Source organism: Phascolarctos cinereus, unplaced genomic scaffold (genome assembly GCF_003287225.1).
Source record: "Phascolarctos cinereus isolate Bilbo 61053 unplaced genomic scaffold, phaCin_HiC Scaffold_5;HRSCAF=322, whole genome shotgun sequence".
NCBI classification, from domain to species: Eukaryota; Metazoa; Chordata; class Mammalia; order Diprotodontia; family Phascolarctidae; genus Phascolarctos; species Phascolarctos cinereus.
The window spans coordinates 375961223-375986183 of record NW_027555958.1 but is presented as its reverse complement, the minus strand read 5'-3'; the positions used below and the strand labels follow the sequence as shown (position 1 = coordinate 375986183).

Here is a 24961-nt window from a genome sequence, read left to right as displayed (position 1 = left end):
AGCACAGGAAATTGTGATCAGAGATCATTATCTAATTATGGTTGCTTTGAGAATGGGGATTATAGAAGTGAACGTGCACTGATAATTTAAAATATATAAGTATGAAGTGGTATTATTCTCAACACTCTTTATTATCTATTTAGAGTAACTCTACCTTTAGAAAGGCTCATTGGATTTAATTCTGTCATGGTAAATAAGGGTTAAAAATAATCCTTTGAATCCTTCCTTCCTCCCTCCTTTCCCTCTCTCCTTTCCTTCCTTCCTTCCTTCCTTCCTTCCTTCCTTCCTTCCTTCCTTCCTTCCTTCCTTCCTTCCTTCTTTTTTCTTCTTCTTTTCCTTTTTTTTTGTTCCGGGTAGGTAGGAGACAGAGAAAATAGCTTTTTGTTCATTAAAAAAAGTAAAATTTAAAAAAAAATAATCCTTTGTTTTAATCCAAAATATGTTTTTCTGCGTTCTTTCTTGAGGAGGCCAACGAGGATTCCAAAAGGGTTCCTTAGGAATCATTTAGTCTTGCCCATTCTATTTCTTGAAGTCGAGGGAGGCTCAGTTACTTGTCTGAGGTCACACAGAGAGTAAGTGGCAAAGCCAGGATTTTGAATGCAGATCCTTGGTCATGGAGTCTTGAGTTAACTGACTCCTACCATCTCTGTCATTGGCATCAGAATGACCAAGAGAAGGTAACCTGGGGAGAGGGCAGGGGACAGAAATCACCTTCTTCTTTACCAGGAAATATTTTTAGAAGTACCTGATGCCCCAGAGAAAAAGGAATTCAAAGAAATTACATTTCTCATCTAAGCCAACACCCTTATTTTTCAGAGGAAGAAACCGAGACTGAGAATGCAGAGGAGATTTGTCCAAGGTCAGATAGGTAGAGAGTAGTTGAGTGTGATTCAAACCCAGATCCTTTGATTCCAGACCCTGTGCACAGTGTCCACAATGCAACAGTTTTAAGTGACTGGGAGTGGGCAGTATACTTATCATAATTATTTCCCCCTCATAGTGGGAAACTATGTGATAGGCCATCACCAAAGGGTGATGGGTCACACTTTCTGACTAATGGCACCTATTTTAGAGACGGTGAGATGGGGATAAGGCTGTCTTTGGGTGTGGAAAAATTTTTCTCTGTGTGACACTAACTGGCCCCTATGGGAATAGAAACCCCAATCATGTCTTCATCATTCATACATTCATTCATTCCCTAGACATCTGTTAAGATCTTTTCATATGAGTAGCACTGTGCTGGAGAGTGGAGGAGATGTGAAGATCCTTAAGGTGTGGTACTTGCCTTCATGGAGCTTCCAATCTAATAAACATCATGGATGAATGGTGTATGAATTTTTTTTCCAGTGGAGAAACCAACATCCATTTGAAATCCAAATCTCTATATGAAGTAGTTTGCCAGCTGTTATCTGCCACATGGTTTGGGACAGGCAGTGAAGCCTAGTTAGCAGGAGCACTGAATTTGGATTCAGAGGATGTGAGTTAGAATCCTGTTTCCACTTCTCATTATCTGTGTGGTGGATGTATCACTTGGATGCCTCAGTTTCCTCCTTGGTAAAATTAAGGACTTGGGCTAGACAATCTTTAAAGCCCTTTCCAGTTTTAAGTCTGTGATCCTATGATAAATGTTCGTGTGAAGAGGCCCTTCAAATGTCATTGGTTACCTAGGCCTAAATTATTTCTCTCTTTGGAATTTAGGATTTTTTCAAATTCAGCCTTTTCAGATAATAAACACGTTGAAAGTGGTGATTCAGTATAGGAGGGGCCCAAGAAGTAAGTTAATTATATGAATCTATGACTCCCAAGTAGTATTTCGTGGACAATATTGGAGCTTTGTATATTTTAGTTCCCAGTGAAATTCTATCTTCTGTAAGTAGACAGGGACATGAATGTATCAAATGCTGCACCTGAAGTTTCCAGGAGGAGGGGCAGGTAAAGGAGTGTTTCAGTTTGGGCTATGTTGTTCTCTGGTATGACCTAGATCCTGGTGATCTGCTTTGTCCTGAAGTCCATTTGGGTGGGGAGTGATTCTTTGTTAATTGTTATTTACCCAAGGTACTTCCAAGCCAAATTCCCTTCAGTAGAAATCACAGGGTGCTCAGCACACTGGCTCTTCGCATTCCTATTTTCTCTGTATTTTACAGTCTGAGTTGGGGGGAGGGGGCAGGAGGGAGGGAAGAGGCCAAAGGGGAGAGAGCAGCTTGTGAACTGTTTCAGAATCCCTATCCAAAGAGCAGCCCACAATCCTTTGCTTTCTGTGCTTCTTGTTAGACACATGCAGATTCCAAGTGGAGCAGAAGTCACTCATAACCTCTAGAGGTTTGTTGTCCAGACCAGTACTGGAGGAAGAGTAGATGCTCACTGTTGTCCTTAAATAATACTATTTGGCTTAATACGTATAGTGAGGTTTCCCCTGATTATTTTTGACTCTCTGGCAAAGTGTTACAAGCCTTAGGATCATCCTTTAAGAGTGTGTGAGGATATGTGTGTGCTCAAATCTGGTTTCTGTGATTATTGCCCAAGAGCATGAGTATGGATAGCTTCATTCTACCAAACACACCTTAGTTCAGGCATGCTCCTTTAAAAAGAGGAGGGTTTTTAGATATTTTCTCCATCAGAAGTCTTATTCCTGGCACATAATGTGTCGTAGTTCCCTCTTTACGTAACCTGAAATGCATAAGATAGAATTGGTTCAGTACCTAACGCTTGTCTATCCCCAGAGAGGAAAGTCTGGCTCTTTTCCTTATTTAGAAAAGGGGGGAAAAAAAAAGAAGTTTGAGATAGTTTCTCCCAGGAAAGAGGCCACACTTCTGAATTAGTTCTAGCTAGTGATGTCCTGGTCAGTGTTTAATATCTAGCTAGGGAAGGAGTTAGAGGAGGAGAAATATAAACAAGGTACACCTGTAAGTTTAATCTGCGTTACATAATAAAAAAATAATAATGAATCAAGCCTTGATCTGTAGTACTTGCTGATTTCTGAGCACCAAAAATTTAACAGTCTATGAGAGCTGGTATAAGCCAGCTCTAGCACAGCCCTGGTTGTAACCCTTGTGTCCATGTGGGTTAGGTTGTCATCATTGAGACTGGCTCGTCTTTCTCACCATTTGCTTTCTCTCTGTCTCTCTCTGTAGGAAGGATCAGAATGTTCTCTCGCCAGTTAACTGCTGGAACCTCCTCTTGAACCAAGTGAAACGAGAGAGCAGGGATCACACCACCCTGAGCGACATATACCTGAACAACATCATCCCCCGCTTTGTCCAAGTCAGTGAAGATTCTGGAAGGCTCTTTAAAAAGGTATTAGACGGGGCCTTACATACAGATGCTGGAGGGTATTTAACACACCATGCATGTAAATGCCAAACCAATCCTTGCTAGCCTCCTAAGCATATTTGCAGCCATCTCTTCTTCTATCAAGTCCAAATACAATGAAATACATGAAATCCCCATTCTTTTCTCTTTGCCAGGGATGAATCAGTAGCAGCCGTGGCACGCGGCCATCTGCAAGGTTGTCACATAAAGGATACGCCAAGATAGTTTGCTAGTGGGTGGGCTTGTAGCACTAGTCATCATTTACATCATCGTGTATCGATTGCTAGTTCTGTTTTGGTGATTTGCAGTAGAACATTACTTTATTTGGGAAACTGTTCAGACTTGAGGGCCTTGAGTATGATTTCATGTTCTCTTATTCTAATTCACTTTCCAAGCCCACATACTTCTTGGTTCAGCTCTTTCACAGACTTGATCCAGGAGTTGTTTGGCTATGATGGGCTTGGGAACTTGATTATCTATTAATATTGCAACATTTCTTTTCCTCCTGGGTTTAGCATGATTTATGAACCTCACTCTGTGATCCTTATAATTTCCAGTATCACCTTCTAAATTAGAGATGGACTTTTGGGGATTAGAGGATATCAGAGAGCTAGGAATGCCTTAGAAATCATTTTCCAACCTCTTCATTTTACATATGAAGAAGCTGGGGTCAAAGTGACTTGCCCAAGTTCTGGGCAAAGCCAAGGTTTGAAACAGTAACTTTTGGCTCTAAGGCTAATGGTTGGTCTTAGCATTACACCGTGCTTTCTATAGAACAAGATGCTGATCTCTAAACTCTGGTACCTTGAGTTCTGTGTGGAATCATTTTTTTCTAAAAGAAGGCAAGTCAGCTTTCTCCAGTTGAAAGCTGTTTGTATATGGTGGCAAATGCCCTTCACCCTTGTACATGAAATACTGTCATCCTTAGGAGGGAGAATCTATAGGTTTCCACTTGACAAAACTCTATCACGTTTTGGGAAAAAAAAGCTAACTCCATTAAATATCCTTGTGATGTGGATATATAGGCAGAGCTTTTAGTCAGTTGTTGTTTTCTATATTTTTGAGGTGAAACTTTCTGACCCTCTTCCTGGTTTGGTGTTGTTTCAGGACCTGGTTTTCCTCTTCTCACCATCCTGAAGAAAACATTATTTTGAATCTTTTTTTTTCTCTATATTTTTCTTTTCATATCTTCAGATCCTCTAAAAAAAAAGCATCTGCAGAACCAGATTAAAATGTAATTAACAAAGCAAATACAATTACGGTAGAACATAGTGTCAATATGATGCCATCTTTCTCTTCGAGTTTGACACCACCACTGCTCTAAAGCTTAGTAAACTGTGATCCCTGAGACAGCAAATGGAAGGAGAAAATAAGTGGGAGCCATGGAAATAATGGTCATTTGGGAAATGTGCTGTTACACAATTAGTCCACTGGATTATTTTTCAGCTATGGAAATGTGGTATCTATCACACAATCCATAGATTCTTGGCTTTTTAGAGGCAGGACATGGGGGATATGATCCTCCAGCTGAGAAAAGGGAGAGGCCTTGACAATTGGATGTGGACCTCTTTAATCTGTGTCAGCCTTCTGACTGGATTGGGTAGGTAGTTGGGTTCCATTTCAGAAGCAGGCATGCCGGGGATCTTTCCCTTTGATCTGTTCTTAATGGTGTGGAGAAGCAATCGTAGGCAGCATCAGAGGATGCTCTTCCACCCCTTTCCACATCTGCCCCAGCTCCACTGGCATTGTTTTTCATTATTTGCCTCTACATACTGACTTGAATGTAAGTCACATTCAAGTCTAGTCAAGTGAAATCTTGACAGTAGTTGGTGCTGCTTTAATGAAACCTTCAGATATGCTTGAGATCTCTTGGGGAGGGCAGTCCTAGCCTCTGTCCTGTCTGTGATTCTGGGGAAAGCCCTTTAGGAGAGCTATCCTGTCTTGCGTGTTCATCATCTTCCCCCAGCCAGAGAAATTGTCAGAGAGGTCTGGGTTAAAAGAAAGCCCTGTACACCCCTCAGTGCTGCTACTGGTGTTTTAGGATCTTTTTGAGGGCAGGTGAGCCCCGGGGGCCAATACTACAAGCATCTCCAGGCACCAGAGTGCTCCCTCAGCATATTGCCATCAGCCTGCTGTCGTGGGAGCTGCTGCAGACCCAGAGGTCTATGGCTGTCTGACAGCACAATCCACTTCAGCATTGACATTCTTAGCCATGGACTCTGGCTTGACTTCCCTGAGCTATGTATGCGTTTCCATTCCTGGGGGTATAAAGGAGAGGTCCCTGTTCCTCACAGGACCTATTTGTGACCTTTTCAGACTTTTTTCAGCAATTAAATTGTAGTTGATGAGAGATTTATATGAGATTGCTGACCAGCAGCCAGGTTTCATTCTCCCTGGTCCGTTCTAAGGAATAGTCATTTCTTTCCTCTCAGTGGGGTCCAGTGTGGGCAGGGAGCCCCAAGGGAAAAGCTGACCTGGGGAGTCATGGAAATGGATCAGATCTACCTAAGCTAGAGGCAAACGACTTTGTTTTGCATTAACAGGCAAGCAAACCATTCCTCCTCCAATGTAAATGAAACTTGAGGTCATTTTGTTCATGGTGAAGTGTGGTATGTAGGCAAGCATGAAATGCCACATGCCCATTTCAGAAGCCACTTACATACCTGTATCAAGACCCTGAGAAGGGTGGAAATCCCTCTGGTTGGAATTTCATAACCAGACTTAACAGGCTCGGCTGGCTGCCCCTACCAGGTATTTGTCAAGCTTCCTGCTGGGTTCTGCCAGGCCAGCATCCTTTTCCAGAAAGTCTCCCTATTGAGTGGTCGATCCATTAGCCACTACCCAGTAGTGTGAATGTGAGCAGGTGATTTCTCATCTCTGGGCCTCCATTTCCTCATCTGTGAAATGACAGAGTCAAATCTGGTTACGAGTTCCTAGCCTGGGGGTCCATGAACTTGTTTTTCATTTAATATAATTGGTTTCCTTTCCAAGCCTCTGTATTTTATTTTATGCATTTAAAAATATTTTTTCTGTAAATGGGTCTGAAGCCTCACCAGACTGCCAAAGAGGTCTGTGACACAGAGAGGTGAAGAACCCTTGAATTCAATGATTGCTATGGGCTGTTCTAGATCCAGCATGCTTTGATTCAGAGAAGAGGAGCAGCTTGCATTCAAAGCTCCTGCCTCTTTGTTGCCAGACCCTCTAATGCATGGTAAATTGTGATAGCAGAGATAAAAGCAAATGAGAGGAGAGAATGAGCTGGGCCAAGGGAGAAAATAGTTCTTTTGTCAGACATTTTAGATGGAAATGTGGTTTCACAAGCTCTCACCAGTTTGAAAGGACCTCGGATACCTCCTGTTCCAACTGGTCCTTGAATAGAAAACCCTCCTACAGCATCCTCAACAGTGTGCATCCTGCCACTGCTTGGAGACATTTATCGGTGGGGAGTGAGGAGCACAGCTCAGGCTCCTTTTGGACAGCTGTACCTGGGAGATCCCAGGAGAAAATGCTGTTCCTCAGGTCATGGCTTTTTGTGTTGGAGCCCATTTTTGCAGGCTGGCGTGTTTATTTCATGAGGTGTCTCAGAACCCAGAAGTTGGAATTGGATCCACATGTGGGAGTGGAAGAGTCTGGCTCCTTGCTTTTTGAGTGGATTTGGATCCAGCAACACAAGGGCCAATCCAAATTTCTTCTCTCCTCTGGTAGGAATGGCCCATGGAGACTTCTATGCTGCTAATGGACTTGAATCCGCTGGCTAGTTTTATAAGCTTAAAAAGATTATGATCTGGGAAATCTATTTCCAAATCTACTTGAACCAGCTCAGTCTTTTTCCAACTGTTTTCCAACAGGAAAATTTTTATATGAATGATATTCCTGGAATTCATAAACTAGAGCACACTAAGATTTTTTTTCATATCTTGGCAAGTAATTCCAGGTATTTCGCATAGTTGTAGAATACTCTGCCCTGCATTTTTTTTTTAATCACAGACCTTTGAAGGAAAGCTAAACATAATTCAATTCAGTAAACATTTATTGAGCACCAACTAGATGGTGAGGGAGTTACAGAAATGAATAAGACATACTGTCTACCTCCAGAAGCTAACACATATAAAATGGGCTCAGCACAAATAAATATATTTCAAAGAAGATCGTGAAAATGAATTCCAGATTCTTCCTCCAGCAGGAGAAATCTGGAAAGGCTTACTGGTAGTGGCATTTAAGCAGGCTCTAGAAGAATGGGTGGGATTTCAGCTGGCAATGGTGCCACGGAAGGGCATTCTAAGCACCGAGAATGGTATAAGCTAACAAAGCTCAGGTGCAGGAAAGTAGAGAACATGTTTGCGGAAGACAAAGAAGTCTGGTTTTCCTGGAAGACAGGAGCCATAGAATCATCAATTTAGAGGAGGAAGGGACCTTCGAGGCCATCTAGGCCCTTCCTTTCATTTTGCAGATGAGGAAACTGAGTCTGAGGGAGGGTAAGTCACTTGAATAAGGTCACATAGTTATTATGGCAGCATTTGAACTCAAGTATTCCAACTCCAAGCCACCTAGTTGCTATGAAAAGGGAGTAATGCCAGATAGGGCTGAAAAGGTAAGTGGCAGCAAAATTGTGGAAAGGCTTAAATGCCAAACTGCTTTGGACTTGATTTGGTAGGCAGTGAGGGTATTTGAGTAGCCCTTGAGTAGCCAGGGAGTGATGTGACTATAGCTGTGTATTAGGAAGATTAATCTGGCAGTGATGTATGGAATTGTTTGGGGGAGAGAGGAGGGAGAAGGGAGGTGGGGAGTAGGAAGAATTGAAATGCAAGTATTTGAGATAGAATATTCGAGGTGCAAAGTAATAAGTACTATATCTAGGGTTTAAGACACCAGCATTTGGCACCCCTCTGATCCTTATCCATACCAGGTGATTGGATGAGCAACTGGAAGTCGTAAACAAAATGGGGCAGCGTGCTTGGTCTCCCCAGAGTGAGAATTCATAGTGAGAGGGAGGTCAGGGGCTGCTTGAATGTGGAAATTGGCCCAGAATCTGGGCCACAGCTAATGCAGACAGATTTCAGGCTATCAGGGCAGCAGCACAAGAGTTTTGTCTATGCTGCTGGGCCCCTCAAGGGATCCCCTCCACTGCCCCCCTGGTTTGCGGTTCTTGCTGCTGAAGCAGCTTTTTCATTTTGCATGAGGCAGCAGCAGAGATTCCTCCAGCTAAATGGGACATCTGGGAAAATCAGCCCCTCAGCCTCAGCCTAGAAACAGACCTGCTTTGTGCAGGGGCTCAAGGGAAAACTACTCATTTGGCGTCCCAGTGCCTCCTTTCCATGGAATGAAAGCTAAATCTGTCTGACCCCCTTGGAGCCAAGGTTTGGGCAAATATTATTGCTGCCACCTTCGTTTGTTTAGTGCTTGGGCTTCAAAACCAGTGACCAAAGCAGTGCAAAGTCTTAACTGCCAGCGGCCTGGGCTTTCTGTTTCGTTTGGTCTCTGTAGGAGTTGTGTGTGCTGAAGAACCCATTAGAGAACAGAAATCAGTCTCCCCTCACTCCCACCCCGCAGTTGCTGGCTAAAATCAACCTGGGCTGTGGCTGCTTTCCCAGTTGGGAAGATGGGCCTTTTCTCCCGATCTCCCTTCCCTCAGTTGGAGGACATACGAATTGTCTGTCCTTCCCTTGAGCCTAGCATTTTGTAACCTCTGATAGCTCCTTAGACTTCAGCAAAGAAGACCAGCGGTTTATTCCGGCGCCCCAGACACTTTCTGAATCACTCCTCCTCCATGCCCTCCCTTCCTACCCAAGCTCTTGGTTCTCTTGTCAGGGCCTTGACTCTTTGCCTCTGACAGTTCCCTTCTGGATGCTCGGGCATTATAGTTTGGGGCTGGAAGGGATCTTGGGGCTTATCCTCTTATAGGTAAAGAAGCAAGAGAGATGAAGTACTTGCCCAAGGTCACCCAAGGTAGTAAGAGACAGAGCCCGGATTCAGACTCAGGTGCGTCCTCTGAGCTAAAATTCTTGCCATTGTAGTCACTGGGCTTCTTTAGGAAAGTTAGGTCAGGTTCTAGGTAAGCATTCTCTCTCCTGTTTCAGTCTGGATGGAAATCCTGCATGTGTGGGTTGGGTCTGCCCCTAGGCAAGGTCAAGTAGATCGGGGGAAGGCATTGATAAAGCAGAGTCATGGAATCCTGGATTTAAGGACCTCAAAGATTTTCTGCCTTCCAAATTTTACAGTCTAGGCAGTTGAGGTCCAGAATAATGAAGGGACGTGCCTGCCGCAGGGCCTGGTCCAAGCTCCTTAGGCCACCAGCCCAGGGCTCTCTGCTTCAGTTTTGGTGATGTTTTGGCCTCTGACCAATAAGCAGCCCAGCTGGCAGAGAAGGAGCATGCTGCAGAGAAAATGTCCCAGGCTGTCAGTTAATGTCACTAAGGGCACCCCCACTGACAGGCAGCTCAGATCAACATTGGTAACTCAATTAAGAAAGAATTGTTGTGACTATTCGGATTTCCTTTAGCACATTCTGAAGGGCACTAGCCCTTGTGAAGAAGGATAAGAGGTTCCAGAAGAGGGGGACCCAACCCATCCTGGCTCCTGCTTGGGACGGGTTTCCTACTCACTCTTTTCATCCAGCTACTTGATATGTGTGGGAATGGAGGGGGTGCTGTCTCTGAAGAGCTGCTTCTTCAGTGGCATTGGGGATGACCAAGAAACAGAGCAGAAGTCCCCACAGGGCCCAAGCAGAGTGTGATGTGTGTCCTAAAGGGCTCATTTTAAGTGAATGATTGGTGGAGGTCATAGGGGAGGAATATGTGCTTTTCTGAGCTGTGTCTTCACAAGCTGTTCTCTTGAGGCAGGGTTCAGAGCAGGGCTGGGACATCTTTGAAGGAAACAGTAGTATGACTGATGGTGTCTTCCCTCCCTTGTCCCCTGCTTTGAATCTCTATTGCTGGAATTTCCATCTGATCCTAACAGGGTTTCATGGTTCTCTGTAGCCAGCTGCTCCCTTTCACTATAGTTGTTGGGCTTGTCTGGGCAGTAGCAAGGCCTGGATTCATCCAATTAAGCTTTGCTTTTCCTATGTCTGATGAAGAGATACTCTTTGGAGAGAAACAGTAGGATGTGAGGTCTGGGTTTATTTGAGCTGGGATGGAAGGCTGCCAGACACTCCAGAGGTATCTCCACTGATAAGGAGAGTCAGATTCATTGCCAAAGCTCAAAGAGCATCAGGAGCCATAGCTGCCGTGACGTCGTGCCTACGGCTCCCAACAGGTCCTGTCCCTTGGTACTGCTCTCAGGATGGTCCCAGTCTTTCTCGGAACTTGGGGAGATACAACATGAAGAGTGTCTGCATCAAAGATGGCCAATTCTTTTGCCTAAATAGGTTTTTTATTATATTTTATCTATTAGATTTCTGCAGTGCATTTCTGTTAAGAGCTCAGTGTGCTAGGAGTTGAACATCCACAGACCTTGGTTATGTTACACCCTTCAAACTAAGGGGAAGAGAGGCCCTGAGGAGCGGGGAGGACGAGGAGAAGCATTCAATAGAAAGAAGAGTGGACCAAAGACAAACACTTTTAAGCCATCTGATATTCCAGCATTGTCTCAGGCCAGTAAACCAGCCACTGAATAAGATGAGTAGCTTCCCAAGAGGCGCTAGGCTAGGTTCCAGGGAGGGAGGTAGGGAAGGGGGAGACAGAGTTCTTGCCTTCAGAGAGATCTGCAAATCTCTTTGGAGAGATCAAACGTACACACGAGCAGCAGTCCAAAGACAGTATGTCTTGGGTGTGTCTCTGCTTCAGTTGATTGAGGCTTCTCTGGTTAAACCACCTGAAGAATTCTCTGAAACTCAGTCATTTGCACTGCATACAAAGCTGTTAGTGGCATCGCAGGGAGACGATGACTGTGCACCGCAAGTCAGTAGTAAGCTCAGTTACGGCTGCTGTGTGGGGCTTGGTTTTGAGCACTTGACTTAACTCTGTACCTCTTGCAGGCCTGGGGCAGGAGGAGGCAGTGGGACAGGTTACACGTGGCTTGCTGCCTCCGTGCTGAGTGAAGAAGAGTAACTAACTAATAGAACTCATCATCCAGCACCTGCTGTCCTCAGTCCGTGTGTAAATACTTATTACCCTGAGTGGAAACAGTACCCACAAGGGTGGAAGCCCTGGAGTGGAGCCAGCTTCTGATCCCAGTAGCAACAGCAAGGCTGTAGTAGTTCTGTACTGGTAAGCTGGAAGACTGGCTGCCTTTGTAATTGTCTATTATTAGTGGTGCAGTCAAACCCTCAGGGAAGAGCAGACCTCTAAGTTTGAGCCAGCACTTCCATCCAGCACCTTGGCTGCCCCGCCAAGGGCCAATGGGGAGCTTGTGTCTGTTTTTATAGAGTTGGCTCCTTTGGATTCCATTTGCCTTTGTCTTTTGCTTGGCTGCGTTGAGTACAATTCTTCTTTATAACAAAGACATTTTCCTTAGTCTTCTTTTGAGATAGTGCCTCTATTTTGTTTCATATTCCGCATCGTCTTCTTCCCTCTGTTTGTATTTACACTGGTTTCTCAGATACTTTTGCCTGGTCCTACCTTTCTCTGTGCTGAGTAGAGCTCCCAGGCTCCTCCTACTCTATGGAAGAGGCCATTGTATTCCACTGGAAAGATCACTGGCCTTCAAAAAACTTGGGCTCTGGCAGCTACTGACTTGTTTGTCATCTTGGGCAAGCAATATCACCTGTGAACCAAGCGACTTAGAGCATCAGGAAAAGTCCTACATCTTGAGTTAGAAAACCTTGATTCACATTTCTGTTCTGCTCCTTACTAGCTAGGAGACCCCCTCTTGGCCAGTGACCACAGTTCATTCTACAGCCAAGGTCTCCCAGGTTTCCTGGAGGCCTTGGTAATGCCCAACTGGCTCTTTAAAGAGTTACATTCTACCCACTTGTTGGCATAGCTCTAGCCATGCTTGTGGCTTCTCTTTCTTAGTGTATTTCTGGCCTACCAAATAAGTCATCTCTTGGTGTTAGGCCCTGGGCAATGGAGGGTTGTGGTCTAGGGGCAGTCCTAGGCAGGATTCTCCATTTGATAGAATATTTGAATATCGCCTACACAACAACTTCAGAATGTCTCTGATCAGTATTGAGTATAACAAACCTGTTTAGTTTATCTAGTATGATGTTTAAAGTCCTTTTCACCTCTAAATTCTAGTTTCTTCATCTGTAAAATGGGGATAATAATAGAACTTACCTAACAGGGTTGTTAGGAAGAAAGCTTCTTGTAAACACCTTAAGATGATATATACATTTGAGCTATCATCATCATCATCAGGTGTGCTATATTAGGAAAATCTCTCAACTTCAGGGAGCTGCCATTTCCTAGGGCTAATTATATGAAAGCTTGATGAAGCACTTTGCTATTTACAAAGTGCTTCTCTCACAGTACTCCTGAGAACTAGGTAGTAATGCCAGGACTGCCTACTTAGCAGGGTGTTTGTAAGGCTCAAATGAGACAGTTTATATAAAGCACTTCATTGCAGGAAAGAGTCATACAAATGTTATTACTACTACTAGGGTTACTAACAGTATCAATAGCCTACTTTCTTGAATCTAGCTGTTGTAAAATTGCAAGTTACATTTAAGTTCTTGTTAAGTTAATATTCATGCATCCATTCAAAAACATTTATTAAATGCTTTCTGTGTACAGAGTACTGTGCAAGGTGGAGGAGAGGCAGATTTTAAATAAGCTATATAGTTTCTAATGTCACAGAGCTTAGTGGCAGCATGGATTCCTTTTACTCTAACTTTTTCCTCTCTTCTTTGGCCATTTTATTTTAGTTATTTTTCAAAGTTTATTGATGTTCTTTGGTTTTTTTATACCATAGTCATTTCCCAATATACTGTTCCCCAAACTGCCCTGGAATATCACCTTGCTAAAAACAGTTAAGTAAAATCAACTGACTGCGGGACCACATCTGATCATGGGTGTACTATTCTCTATTCCTAGTCCTCCACCGCTGTTCTGGGAGGAGGGCAGGCATACATACACTAATTTGGGGGGTTAATAAGACTGTAGGGACCCAGGAAATCTGCCCGTCTTGGCTTTTCCTTTGGTGAGAACATCTTCTTGGGATATCCCTTCTGGAGCTGGGAGCCCTTAGCCAAGCACAAGGCTGAGAGGCAGGATTCCTGGGATCTCTTGTTTCCTTTCTTATGGTTCTCCTTTTTAATCAGGATCTGTTGGGCAGTGATTGGTTTTTAAGTTCAGCAACAGGACTTTCTAACAGTCCTGTTGAAGTCCCCCCGTAGGTTTTGTGTGATGGCTAGCAAGATGGCACCCTTTTCCTCTCATTTCCTTGGCTTTTTTGCAGCACAGTTCTCTAGCATCTTTGGGAATCCAGATTCTTCAGGGTCAGTTCTCAGCTCTGGCAGTGGCTCCTTGAATGCCCTTGGGAAGCTCCTTGCCCTGTACTGGGCATCTGTTTCTCTCACTGTAGAAATGTTGAGATGATTTGGGATGTTGATGGAGTAAGTGATATGATGTGTGGAAAGTGCTTTGAATTCCTCAGAGCTAAAAGCTCTGCTGGGGCAAGATGATGTCTGTTTAATGCTCTTGCTTCTGGAGGTGGAGCTTTATCTTCTTGGATGGAGTCATCCCTGTCACCTGCAGTGAGGTCTTGTCAGCAGCATCTGATCAGATCGAGTGAAGGGAGGCTATGGACTGGGAATTGGGATCTGAAGCCTCTGGCTTTAATCACTTCTTCATGGAAGCCAAGAGAATCTGAGCCTTCTCTACAAATTGGCCTCACTTCCTTTCCTGTGTTGCCTCTTCCCATGGCCTTGTTTTCCTTTTGATGCTCTGCTAAAGGTGGAGAGTAGCAAACAAGTTTTCATTCTACTCTGATTTCTAGCTGCTTGGTCCTGGAACACTTAGGCCAGAGGAAAACACATGGCCTATTTCCCTTCCCTCTTTTAAGGCCTCTCTGAGAAGAATGAGCATTACTTTAAAATCACAGTGGCCAGATTGTTGGGTCAATTCAATTTAACACCATTAAAAAAAAAACCAACACGTTTAGTTTTCTTTAGCATTGTTTTAGGCTGAGATGAGATGAGTACAAAATAAATGTAAAACATAGTTCCTGCCCTCAGTCTGCTTACAGTCTAACCATAGGACAAGAGCATATTCTCATGAAACCATTAATAATGCATCACTTTATATTAGTAATCAATCATTAACTTATTAAGTGTCTACTATGTACCAGGCATTGTATTAGGTGCAGATACAAAGAATGAAACAATCCCTACTCACAAGAAACTTAGGTTCTAATAAGGGAGATAAGTAGTACATTTGAAAACATATAAAGTTAACAAATACAAATATATAGAAATATAAATACATACATACAAAGTAGTTAAATATAAGGTAATTTGGGAGGGGAGGGCATTGGCATTTAGGGGAAAATCAGAAAAGGTAATAAGAAAGAATAGTAAATAATGCTTGTTGAATAAGTAACAAATAAAGAGTAGGACAGACCAGGAGTGTTCTAAGAGGGATGCTCAGGAAAGGCTTCATGGGAAAGGTAGGATTAAGCCGTTATCTCTTAGTCCGAAAGTATCCAGGGTAGCCAAAAATCCTACCTTAAGTCCACCAATATCTTAACTGATTAAAAACTCTTTGAAATGGAAAATTCCCTGGTGTCAATCTTCTTTGGCTCCCATTTACTGCAGAGTAAAATTTAACTTCAGCCTGGGATTCAAGACCTTTGATAATCTGGCTCCAGCTTCATTTCACTGTATTCCTCTTCACATTTTATGTGTTCCAGCCAAACTGGGCTGTTCTCTGTTTCCAGATCTTGTCCTTCCAGTCATCACTACCCTGCCATACAACCATTGTTTCTGGAAAGGGCATATCAATTGACTGCCCTGTGGATCAATCTGCCATTCCTTTGACTCCCCAGACATTCCCTTTCCTGGCCATCGCTTCCATATTTGTGTTGTCTGCTATTAAAACCTAATTTCCTTGAGAATGGAGACTAAGGTACTTTTGGATTTATATCCCCAGCATTTAACACAATGCCTAGCACATACTGTGTATATAAGTGCTTATTCATTCTTTCATTCACTCTGACTTCTGTGCATTTAAATGGGTAATGTTCTGTGCCTGGAGTAAATCCCCTCCACGTTTCCACCTATCATTTGTGTGACCTTAACAAGCCATTTTAACCTCTCTAGGCCTCAATTTCCTCCTCAGTAAAATGAAGGGATTGCCCCAGATGTCTCTAAGTTCCTTTCTTGCTGTAAATCTATCATCTTTTATCTTATCTCTCCATTAGACTGCAAGTCCCTTGAAGGTAGGGTCCGTCTTATGGTTGATCATTGTGTCCTCAGAGTCTGTCCCATAGTGCCAGCATATCTTAGGGATTTAATAACTATATATTGAATTGAATTGAATTACTGCCCCCCAGGGCCTATCGATTGAACCACAAGGAGACTGAAGTGGCTATTATGGCAGAGGGTTTTTGTGGGGATGGTAGTAGGGAATGGAGTTGGGAAATTTAAGCTGAGGCTAGATTGTGGAAAGCCTTGAAGCACTGGTTATCTGAGGAGTTTGGATTGTAGGTAGAGTTGACTATTTTTTAGCAAGAAAGTACCGTGTTGAAAAGTCATCATTTCAGAAGATTAATCTGGTGGATATTATTCACTAACATTTAGAAGATAAACAGATGGCTGAGAGGTTGGTTGAGAATTACAGTAATCCTTGTGAGAAATAATGTAGGCCAGCACTACTAGCATGGTGGCAGAAGGAAGGGAAAGGGGAAATGTGATACAGTGGAAGATGCCTGAAATTTGAGTCATCAGACCCAAATTTGAATTTTCATTTTGCAATTTCCAAACTGTGTAACCTTGAGTTAGTTACTTAACCTCTCTAGGCTCCAGTTTTCTCATCTATAAAATGAAATGGTTAGACTGAAAGACCTATAAGGCCTCTAAAGTCTATGAATTGGCAGATTTTCAGAGTCCTTCTTCCCAAGGCTATTGTGAAACTAAAAATGAAATGGCGAATTAAGAAAACTTTGGAGAGACAAATTTTCACTTTAGTAAGGAATGCTAAAAGATTGCTGATCAGATAAATAAGAGAAACAACTTTACATCCATACATTTATTTTGCAAAACTTCATACCCAGTTTAAAAAATAAAAGGAAGATTTTTTTTTGAAACAAGGTAGTTATTCATGGTAATTTTTATTCTACTTTCCATTTGGTGGATATCAAATATTGTCTTCTTTTCTCCATTCCTACCCCCATGCCTAGAGACACACAATGATTACTCCCTATGCCTTCCAACTATACACCTTCCCAGCAGAAGGTGGGAGGAAGTCTTGCATGCTGAATGCTAAGTGGTCCGTCTGCATAGGAGCTGTAGGCTGAAGCCTCAGTGGAATTTTGTTCTGCCCTTCTAGTCCCCTTCACAGAATAGTATATGGAGAAGAGGGATAGAAATTAATTGTACCTCCTTGCATTATCAAAGTTATCAGTGCATATCACCTCCTGGGTCCCGGAGATTTAAAAAGGTGTTGTAGTCGGAGCAGATGATTCCTGACACACTGGATGGGCTTTCTCCCCGGGTCAGATGTAATGATGTGATCAGAACAGTGGCCTCTGGCTGGATACTGCCTAGCTCAGGGCTGTACAGAGTCCCTGCTTCAAGCCCCTTCAAGCCTGGGTGGAGAGCAGGGCTGCTGCTCCCTGTGGATTGAGCCCTGCACTGTAGTTAGTCCTTTTGGAGTGAAAATCAGCAGTCAGGCTACAAGTCTTTGTTCTGAAGGATGCAGCAGGGTTTCTTCATGCGATGGAGCTTTAGGAGGTTTATAATTCATCCAGCTTGAACCTCAATGAAGTAGAGAATTACGAGGCTCCCTTGAGACCAGAGCCAATGCGAGAGTCGTTTTCCAGACGTCAATGCTAGCCCCGCTGTTGAATGCAGAAGTAGCATAGTAGCTTCGTGCCAAAAATACTCAATAATAAGAAGTTTAGAAGAAGGGGGGATTGAGGGTGTGTGATAATAAAAGCTAGAATTTCTCTAACACTTTAAAGTGTGTAAAGCACTTTACATATATTATCTCATTTGATCCTCACGAGAACCCTGAGGTAGGGTTATTATTGTCTCCATTTTGCAGATGAGGAAACTAAGGCAAACTGAAGTTAAGTGATTTGCCCAAGATCACACAGTCAGTTAAGTGTCTAAGTCAGGAGTCATACTTCTTTGCTGGCTGACTGACACCCTGTGCACTCCCCAACCTGTCTTGGATATGCTGAGTCTGAAATGCTTATGGGACATCTAGTTCAAAATGCCCAGTAGACAGTTGGCGATTCAGGACTGGAGTTCAACAGAGACCAGGGCTGGGGAGATCCATGGATATAGCTAGGTGCGCGTGTGTATGTATATATTACACAGACACATGTATATATATATATAATATATAAATATATATTCATAGATACGTAAATATAAATATATAATATGTTTATAATATGTGTATATATATATACATACTCTTATAGAGATAGATAGATAGACAAAACGAGAGGCAGTGTGGCTTAGTGGACATGGATCTGGTCTGGGAGTCAGCAGAACCTGAATCCCAGCATATACTGGCTGTGGGATGCTGGACAATTAACCTTCCAGTGTTCTAGGCAGCTTTGTGAGGCCCTAACCTGCAAAGAAGGTGCTGGTGAGTCTCCTAACTGGCAATCATAGATTCTGTACCTGTCACTCCATACAAAATGAATGCCAGGTAATGGGGGGAGGGATGGGGAGCCCTAGCAGCTGGGGAGATCAGGAAAGGCTTCATGTAGAAGGTGACATTTGATAAAGCACTCTATAAGTGCAGAGCGTGTTATAATTCATTGGGATAGGACGTTCAGGTACTTTTGACTGAAATGTATTCCTTTCTCTTAACTATTTTCATCTTGGAGCTAGTTGCTGCTCTAAAGCCTTTTGAATTCTCAGTAGCATCTTTCCTGGCTGTTGGCAGTGCGCTGGAAAGACTGTACTTTCAAGAAGCAGCTTGGATTTGGCTTTGGAGGCCAGTCTCTTCTTGAGTGAGACAATGGGAGTTTTCGGGATTTGTAAAATCATAGAGGGAAAAGAGAGTGGGGGCTGGAAGAAAAGGGATCAGACCCACTCCTGGGCAATGGTCTTATTCATCATCATTCAGGCTTCTACGGACTGTGCTATGGAATTCAGAATATGGAGCTCAAGCTAAAGGTCCTCTTCTATTTTTCGTTCAGGGTCGGCATACTTGTCTAGGAAAATGTTTATCATGTCTGAGGGATACATAGAGTTAATAAATGGGTGTAGAATGCCTGGTAAGCCCAGTCCCCTCCAATGCCAAGGGCTCAAACAAAAGTTTGGCACGCTCTAGCTTAGACACTCTGACCCCATCCTCTCGCTTGCCTTGCTGATCATCACCCCAACAAAGCTGGCTGCTGAAGCCCTAATGCCTCGAGGAATGCGGAACCACCATGGGAGCCTCATCTGAAAGCTTGGAGAATGTCTTGATTAAATTAGCGTCAAAGAGGCAGAAATGCACCCGGACACAAAGGGAGTTTTGAGGAGCTCGGCTAGGCCTTCAAAGAATGAATGTTCTAGTGAAGTGTGGCCATGACCTGTAACACTCCACATGCCAGAGACACAGTTTGATTGTCCCCACTGTTGGCTGTGTGCTTGCTGGGGGGTGGGCTGGGAGCAGGGGCAGGGAACAGGGGCACATTCAGTGCATCTCTCTCTTGCGCTGCCTGACTATTGATATGAGCCTGAAAATGCTAACACCATTTAGCTGGCATGCAGGAAAGCTGCTGCTCCCGTCATTCTCCCATAACTCTAACAGGCAACCTTAGCGTTATTGTTCCTCCAGAAATGGGGAGCAAGGCAGTTTTTCCTTCTCCTGGGTGTCCAGTCCTTGCTCCTCTGCCCTTCCCATCTCTTGTGGGCCCAGTAGCCCTTTTAGAAGCCCCCATTGTCCTCAGCTTCTTTCTAGCCCTTCCCTGCAGGACTCCCCAGGAAGAACGCTGACTGTGCTGTGGAAGGCAGGATGTCAGCGTGGTGCCCCCCAGACGGCTCCCTCCACTGTCATTCAGGCTGTGTTCAGCCTCCTACTGACCCCCCAAGGGCTCAGATGGAATCAAGGACAAGACGGGTTAGTGGCATCCCAGGAAGAGCAGCGCAGGTCGCTGATGAATCCCGTAGCCTGGCTGGGTGCTGGCCCTGCTTTGGGTAGTGTGTCTCAGAACAGACCATGGCCAGTTGGCTCTTTGGACTGTCCCGCTTCCTGGAGAATGTTGAGATTTACCATGTGGATTTCCTTCTTTCATCATCATTTAAGGAGAGAGCTCAGTTTAGACATCTTGTTTCTCACCTGGCTGCACTCACTACTCTGGGACTTCTCTGACTGACTTCTTTGCCAGCGTCCCACTTGGGTGCCTTCTCTTCTTCCTCCCTCTCTCCCAGCCTCCATTTGTGTATTGTCTTCCCCCATTAGATTGTAAGGTCCTTGAGGGCAGGGGCAGTCTTTCTCTTTTTGTATTTGTATCCCCAGCACTTAGCACAGTGCCTGGCACATAGTAGGTGCTTAATAAATGTTTATTAACTAGGACTGATATTCTAGCACTTTACATTTCCAGTTTGTACCTATGTGGTTTTCTTTGAAACAATAAAAACAGCTTTTTCAGCAAGATATAACTGAGGATTTAAATGCTCATACATCAAAGAGATTCTTCTGTACTCTTAATATTTCACATTTTTTTATGTTCAAGTCTGCGGTCTTTTCATCCTAATCTTCTAGTTAACACATTTTTACTGGGACCCTTCTTTATGTAGGGCCTTGGGCTAGCCACTATGGTAGATGTTCCATTATGATCTCAATTAGTCAATCAACTCTTTATTAAGCACCTACTATGTGTCAGGCACTGTGCTAAGTGCTGGGGGTATAAGTATGAAGAGTGAAACAATCCCTTCTTCAAAGGTTTTATATTTTAATGGGGTAGACAACAAGTACATATAAAACTATTTACAACATAAAGTTAACACATATATTAGTTGAGTACAAGGTGTTTTGGGAGGAAGGGCACTAGCAGTTGGGGAACTGGCAGAACGTTCATGCAGAAGATGGTGCCTGAGCTGCACCTTAAAGGAAGAGGTAGGGACCCTCAGAAGCAGAAATAAGGAAAGAGGCAGCCAGTTCAAAGACAGGGAGATGGGAACTGGACTATTGTAAGTGAGGAATGAAGAGAAGGCCAGATTGAGAGTGTGGGAAAAGGATTAGTATCCAATAATGTTGGAAAGAGAGTTTGGGGCCCAGCTAGTTTGGGGTTGGATTGTATGGGACTTTGAAAGCTAAAGAGGAGTTTATAATCTTATCTCTGAGGCAGTAGAAAGTCACTGGAGTTGATTGGGTAGGGGAATCACAGGGTCAGATCTTCCCTTAAGGAAAATTCCTTCAGAAGCATGTATCAGATGGACTGGAGTGAGAAGTCTGAGGTGGAAACCATTTGGGAGGCAAGCGTCATGGGAGCCTGAACTGAAGTGGTAACTGTGTAGGTGGAGGGGAGTCAGAAGAGAGAAACACTGTGAATGTAGAAATGGCAAGACTGAGGGGGCAGCTAGGTGGCCCAGTGGATAGAGCACCAGCCCTGAAGTCAGGAGGACCTGAGTTCAAATCTGGCCTCAAGCAAAAAAACAAAAACAAAAAATCAAATCTGGCCTCAGACCAAATATGACACTTACTAGCTGTGTGACCCTGGGCAAGTCACTTAACTCCAATTGCCTTAAAAAAAAAAGAAATGGCAAGACTGGGTGACCCCTTGGGTATGAGGGGTGATGGACTGTGGGGAGGCCAGGGGAGTGCTGAGTTTATGAACCTGAGACACTGGAAAGATGATGGTGCCTTTGGCAGAAGTAGGCAAGGTTTTGTCCCTAACAAGGCTGTTCATAACTCATCTGGTCATAACCCATCTGGGCCTGCCCATCCTGTTTGGCTCTTGTCCATTAATACCCCAACATGCTAGGGGCATCCCTTGTATTCTCTTGCTTTTACTTTGTTATCAGGCCCCCATTTTTCCTGGTCATAACATTTCTCTGATGACAGATAGCTTTAAAACCACAGCTCCTTCAAAATGTTGTTCATAATGTCCTGCATTCTGCTTGTTCTCCTATGTGCTTCCCCACTGCTCTTTGGGTGATCCTGAGTTTCAGTTTTTTAGACACTGTAGTATTCTATGACTTTCAACCACATAACATCCCTGGAAGGATAGTTATTAAAGCGATGGAATTTAGTTTGGGTGAGATGACTGCCCTCTAGGACAGATCCTATGAAGCTCATAGGAGATGGTTCATGAAGGTATGGGAAAAAGTGGGAAAGGGGGAGAAACATTTATATAGCACCTACTGTGCCGAGAGCTTTTTACCAATATTATCTGATTTGATCCCTACAACAACCCTGGGTAACAGGTGCCATTATTATCACCTCTCATTTTACAGTTGAGAAAACTGAAACAAGCTGGTTTAGTGACTTGCCCAGGGTCACACGGCTAGTAAGTATCTGAGGCTGAATTTGAACTCAGATCCTAGTGCTCTATCCATTTCTGCCCACCTCCACCAGCAGCAGCAGCAGCAGCTGCTGCCTATAAATTAAAAATTACTACAATATTAGGCAATATATAAAGCAGTATTATTCTGTGGAAAGAGAGTCAGATTTGGGATCAGAGAACCTCTGTTATTGTCATCTGAGCAGGTGGGGTTTGAGCTGAGTTAGGTGAAGTTAGTAAGCATTTATTAAACACCATCTATATGCTTGGCACTGTGCTAAAAACTGGAGTCTTGAAGGATGAGTAGAATTTCAACAGATAGAAAGGATCAGAGTATATTTTAGGCCAGGGGGATGATAATAACAAAGTTACAGGAGTGTGAAAGTATGGTGAGGAACCTGTGGCCTTCTAGGTCCTTGGGTTCGGCCTTTTGACTGAATCCAAGTTTTACAGAACAAATCCCTTTATTAAGGAGATTTGTTCTGTGAAGTTTGGATTCAGTCAAAGGGCCGAACTTGAGTTCCTATAGGAAGGGGGCATTAGATATGTAAGTTATGTCTAGATTGTGGAGGGCCTTGAACACTAGCCTAAAGAGTTTAGATATTATTTGGAAGGCGAGGGGGAGTTATTAACATTTTAAAAATGAAAGTTATTTAATTGACTCCCTGCCCAAAAAGGAGCAGGGAAGTTGCATGATTCACACAGCAGCACTGTTTTGTGAATGTCAGTCTGGCCATGGTGTCTAGGATGGACTGAAGGAAAATGAGATGAGAAGCAGGAAGACCAGTGGTGGAGCTTCTAGGGGCAATCCAGACTGAGGAAGGGCAGGCTCCAATTAAGATTGGGAAGGAAGAATGGAAATATTTGAGAACTATTCAGGAAAAAAAAACAATCAGGAGGACTAAATGAGGAAGAAGGAGCATTGTGACGGCCAGGTCCCAGTGCCCACTGCCGGGCACCTTTTAATTGGGAAATGGGATTTGGGTCAGCCAGGATTCCCTGGGGCATTTTGAGGCCAGATCTAGCTTTAGCATCATTAACATTTCCCAATGAAAACAGAAGGGGAGAAAAACCCAGACCCCTGTACTGCTTCCTACAATCTCAACTGGTCTCTCCACTCTGAACTCATGCCCCTGGCTCCCCCTACTCATGCTGTTCACCCCCAGGCGTAGGTCAGTCATGTCCAACCCTTCGGGACCCCATTTGGGGTTTTCTTGGCAAAGATACTGGAGTGGTTTGCCATTTCCTTCTCCAGCTCATTTTACAGGATGAAGTGACTTGCTTAGGGTCACATAATCTGAGGCCAGATTTGCACTTGGGTCTTCCTGACTCTAGGCCCAGCACTATCCATTATGTCACCTGGTTGTCTTCTGTTCAGTGATATATTAGTTCAGTTATTACTATCTGGAGCCTCAAAAACAGGGATCCTTAACATAAGACCCATGGCATCCATGAACTTAAGATTGGGGGGAAAAATTACACTTATTTTCACTAAGTCCTAAATGAAATTAAGCATTTCTTTCATTTATTCTAAAACCACATTTAAGAAGGAAGCTTCTTAATAACCTAAGCTTCACCAGACTGCCAGAGGGGTCCATGACACGAAAAAGGCCAGAAACCTCTGCTCCAAATGGTTTGTTGGAATGGCTGGTTCAAGCAGCACTGCCCTTCCCCCCTCATACACATGCAGCTGTGCTTTAAAGAGACTTCTCATCTCCCACAAGACCCCATCTGTGCCCTCTTCCATTTCTGCATTCTGTTGCAAACCTCATCCTCTACTCCCCATTTCTCCTTTCTGCACTGACAGTTATGGGCTTAGGGGATTGGGGATCTATTGGAGACCAGCATTTTTAGACTTTTCTTAAAAATCAGGGAACTCACCCTAAGCCAGAATTGTGCAATGGAAGGAGCTCCCGGCTTGGAGTCAAAACCTGGCTCTGCAGCGTATCACTTGTGTGACCTTGGTCAAGTCCCTTCCTCTCCCTGGCCCATTGTTTTCTTCATCTCTGAAATGATAGAAGGAGTTCAACACTTCTTAAACTGTGGGTTGCAGCCCACAATCCGACTCAACAGTTTAAGAAGCACTGAAGGGGTCTCAAGTGGGAAAAATTTAAGGAGCCCTGGACTCGATGACCACTGAGGTACCTCTAGCTCTAAATCTGTGATTTTTTTTAAAAAGCTTTTTACCTTATTAACCTCTTCCTGTCCTGTACTCTTATCTATAGTTCAGCTAATTGGCCTTCTCTCTTTTCTTTACACATGGTAATCTACTGCCTGGCTAAGTAAACGTTTAATAAATGCTTTTTCATTTATTCATTCATTCATTTATTCCATGACTTTGTGCTAGCCATCCTGCATTCCTGGAATGAACTCCCTTCTCACCTCTGGCTCATATAATCCTTTACTTCCTCCAGCACTCACCCCAGGCACCACCTTCTACCCAAAACCTTTCCTGATCCCTCCAACGGCTAGGGCAGCTAGATAGCTCAGTGAAGTCAGGAAGACCTGAGTTCACATTTGATCTTGGGCACTTACTAGCTGTGCGACCCTGAGCGCAAGTCACTTAACTTCTGCCTGACTCAGTTTCTTCATCTGTAAAATGGGGGTGACAATAGCACCTACCTCTCAGGGTTGTTCTAAGGATAAAATGAGGTCATAATTAATTGTAAAGTGCTTTCCAATTCGTAAAGCATTAAATAAATGCTGGTGATTATATAAATGCTAGGTATTACTGCCCTGCCTAACTTGTATTGGTTTTGTAGTCATGCTGCATATCCTTGTATCTCTCTCTCTCTCTCTCTCTCTCTCTCTTTCTCCCCCACCTCTCTCTTTCTGTCTCTTCCGCCCTCCAGAGAATGTAAATTTCATTCTTTGTCATTATGTCCCCAGCACTTAGCACCCTGCTTTGCACACAGTAGGAGCTTTTTGACTGATGGGAGAGCTGGAGTGATTTTGGAGAGCTCCAAGACGCTCATCCACATCTACCCTGAAGCACTGTAGAGATTCTGGAGAACTTGTTCTGGTCACCTTCTGGGTAACCAGTGGCCCCCTGAGATTTGTTTGATGTGGGGTGCTGTGTCATAAATGCACTTTTCAGAGATGC

At 43.7% G+C, this 24961-nt stretch overlaps 1 protein-coding gene across 11 annotated transcripts in view; it reads left to right on the top strand.

Moving 5' to 3' along the window:
- SRGAP2 (SLIT-ROBO Rho GTPase activating protein 2) overlaps positions 1 to 24961 on the top strand; it is a 254626-nt gene that overhangs the window by 132128 nt on the left and 97537 nt on the right. For all 11 annotated transcript variants that reach the window (XM_021003033.2, XM_021003030.2, XM_021003034.2 and 8 more), the window contains exon 4: positions 3132 to 3294. In XM_021003033.2, the coding sequence (XP_020858692.1) occupies positions 3132 to 3294 (163 nt within the window). The remainder of the gene's footprint in view (positions 1 to 3131; positions 3295 to 24961) is intronic.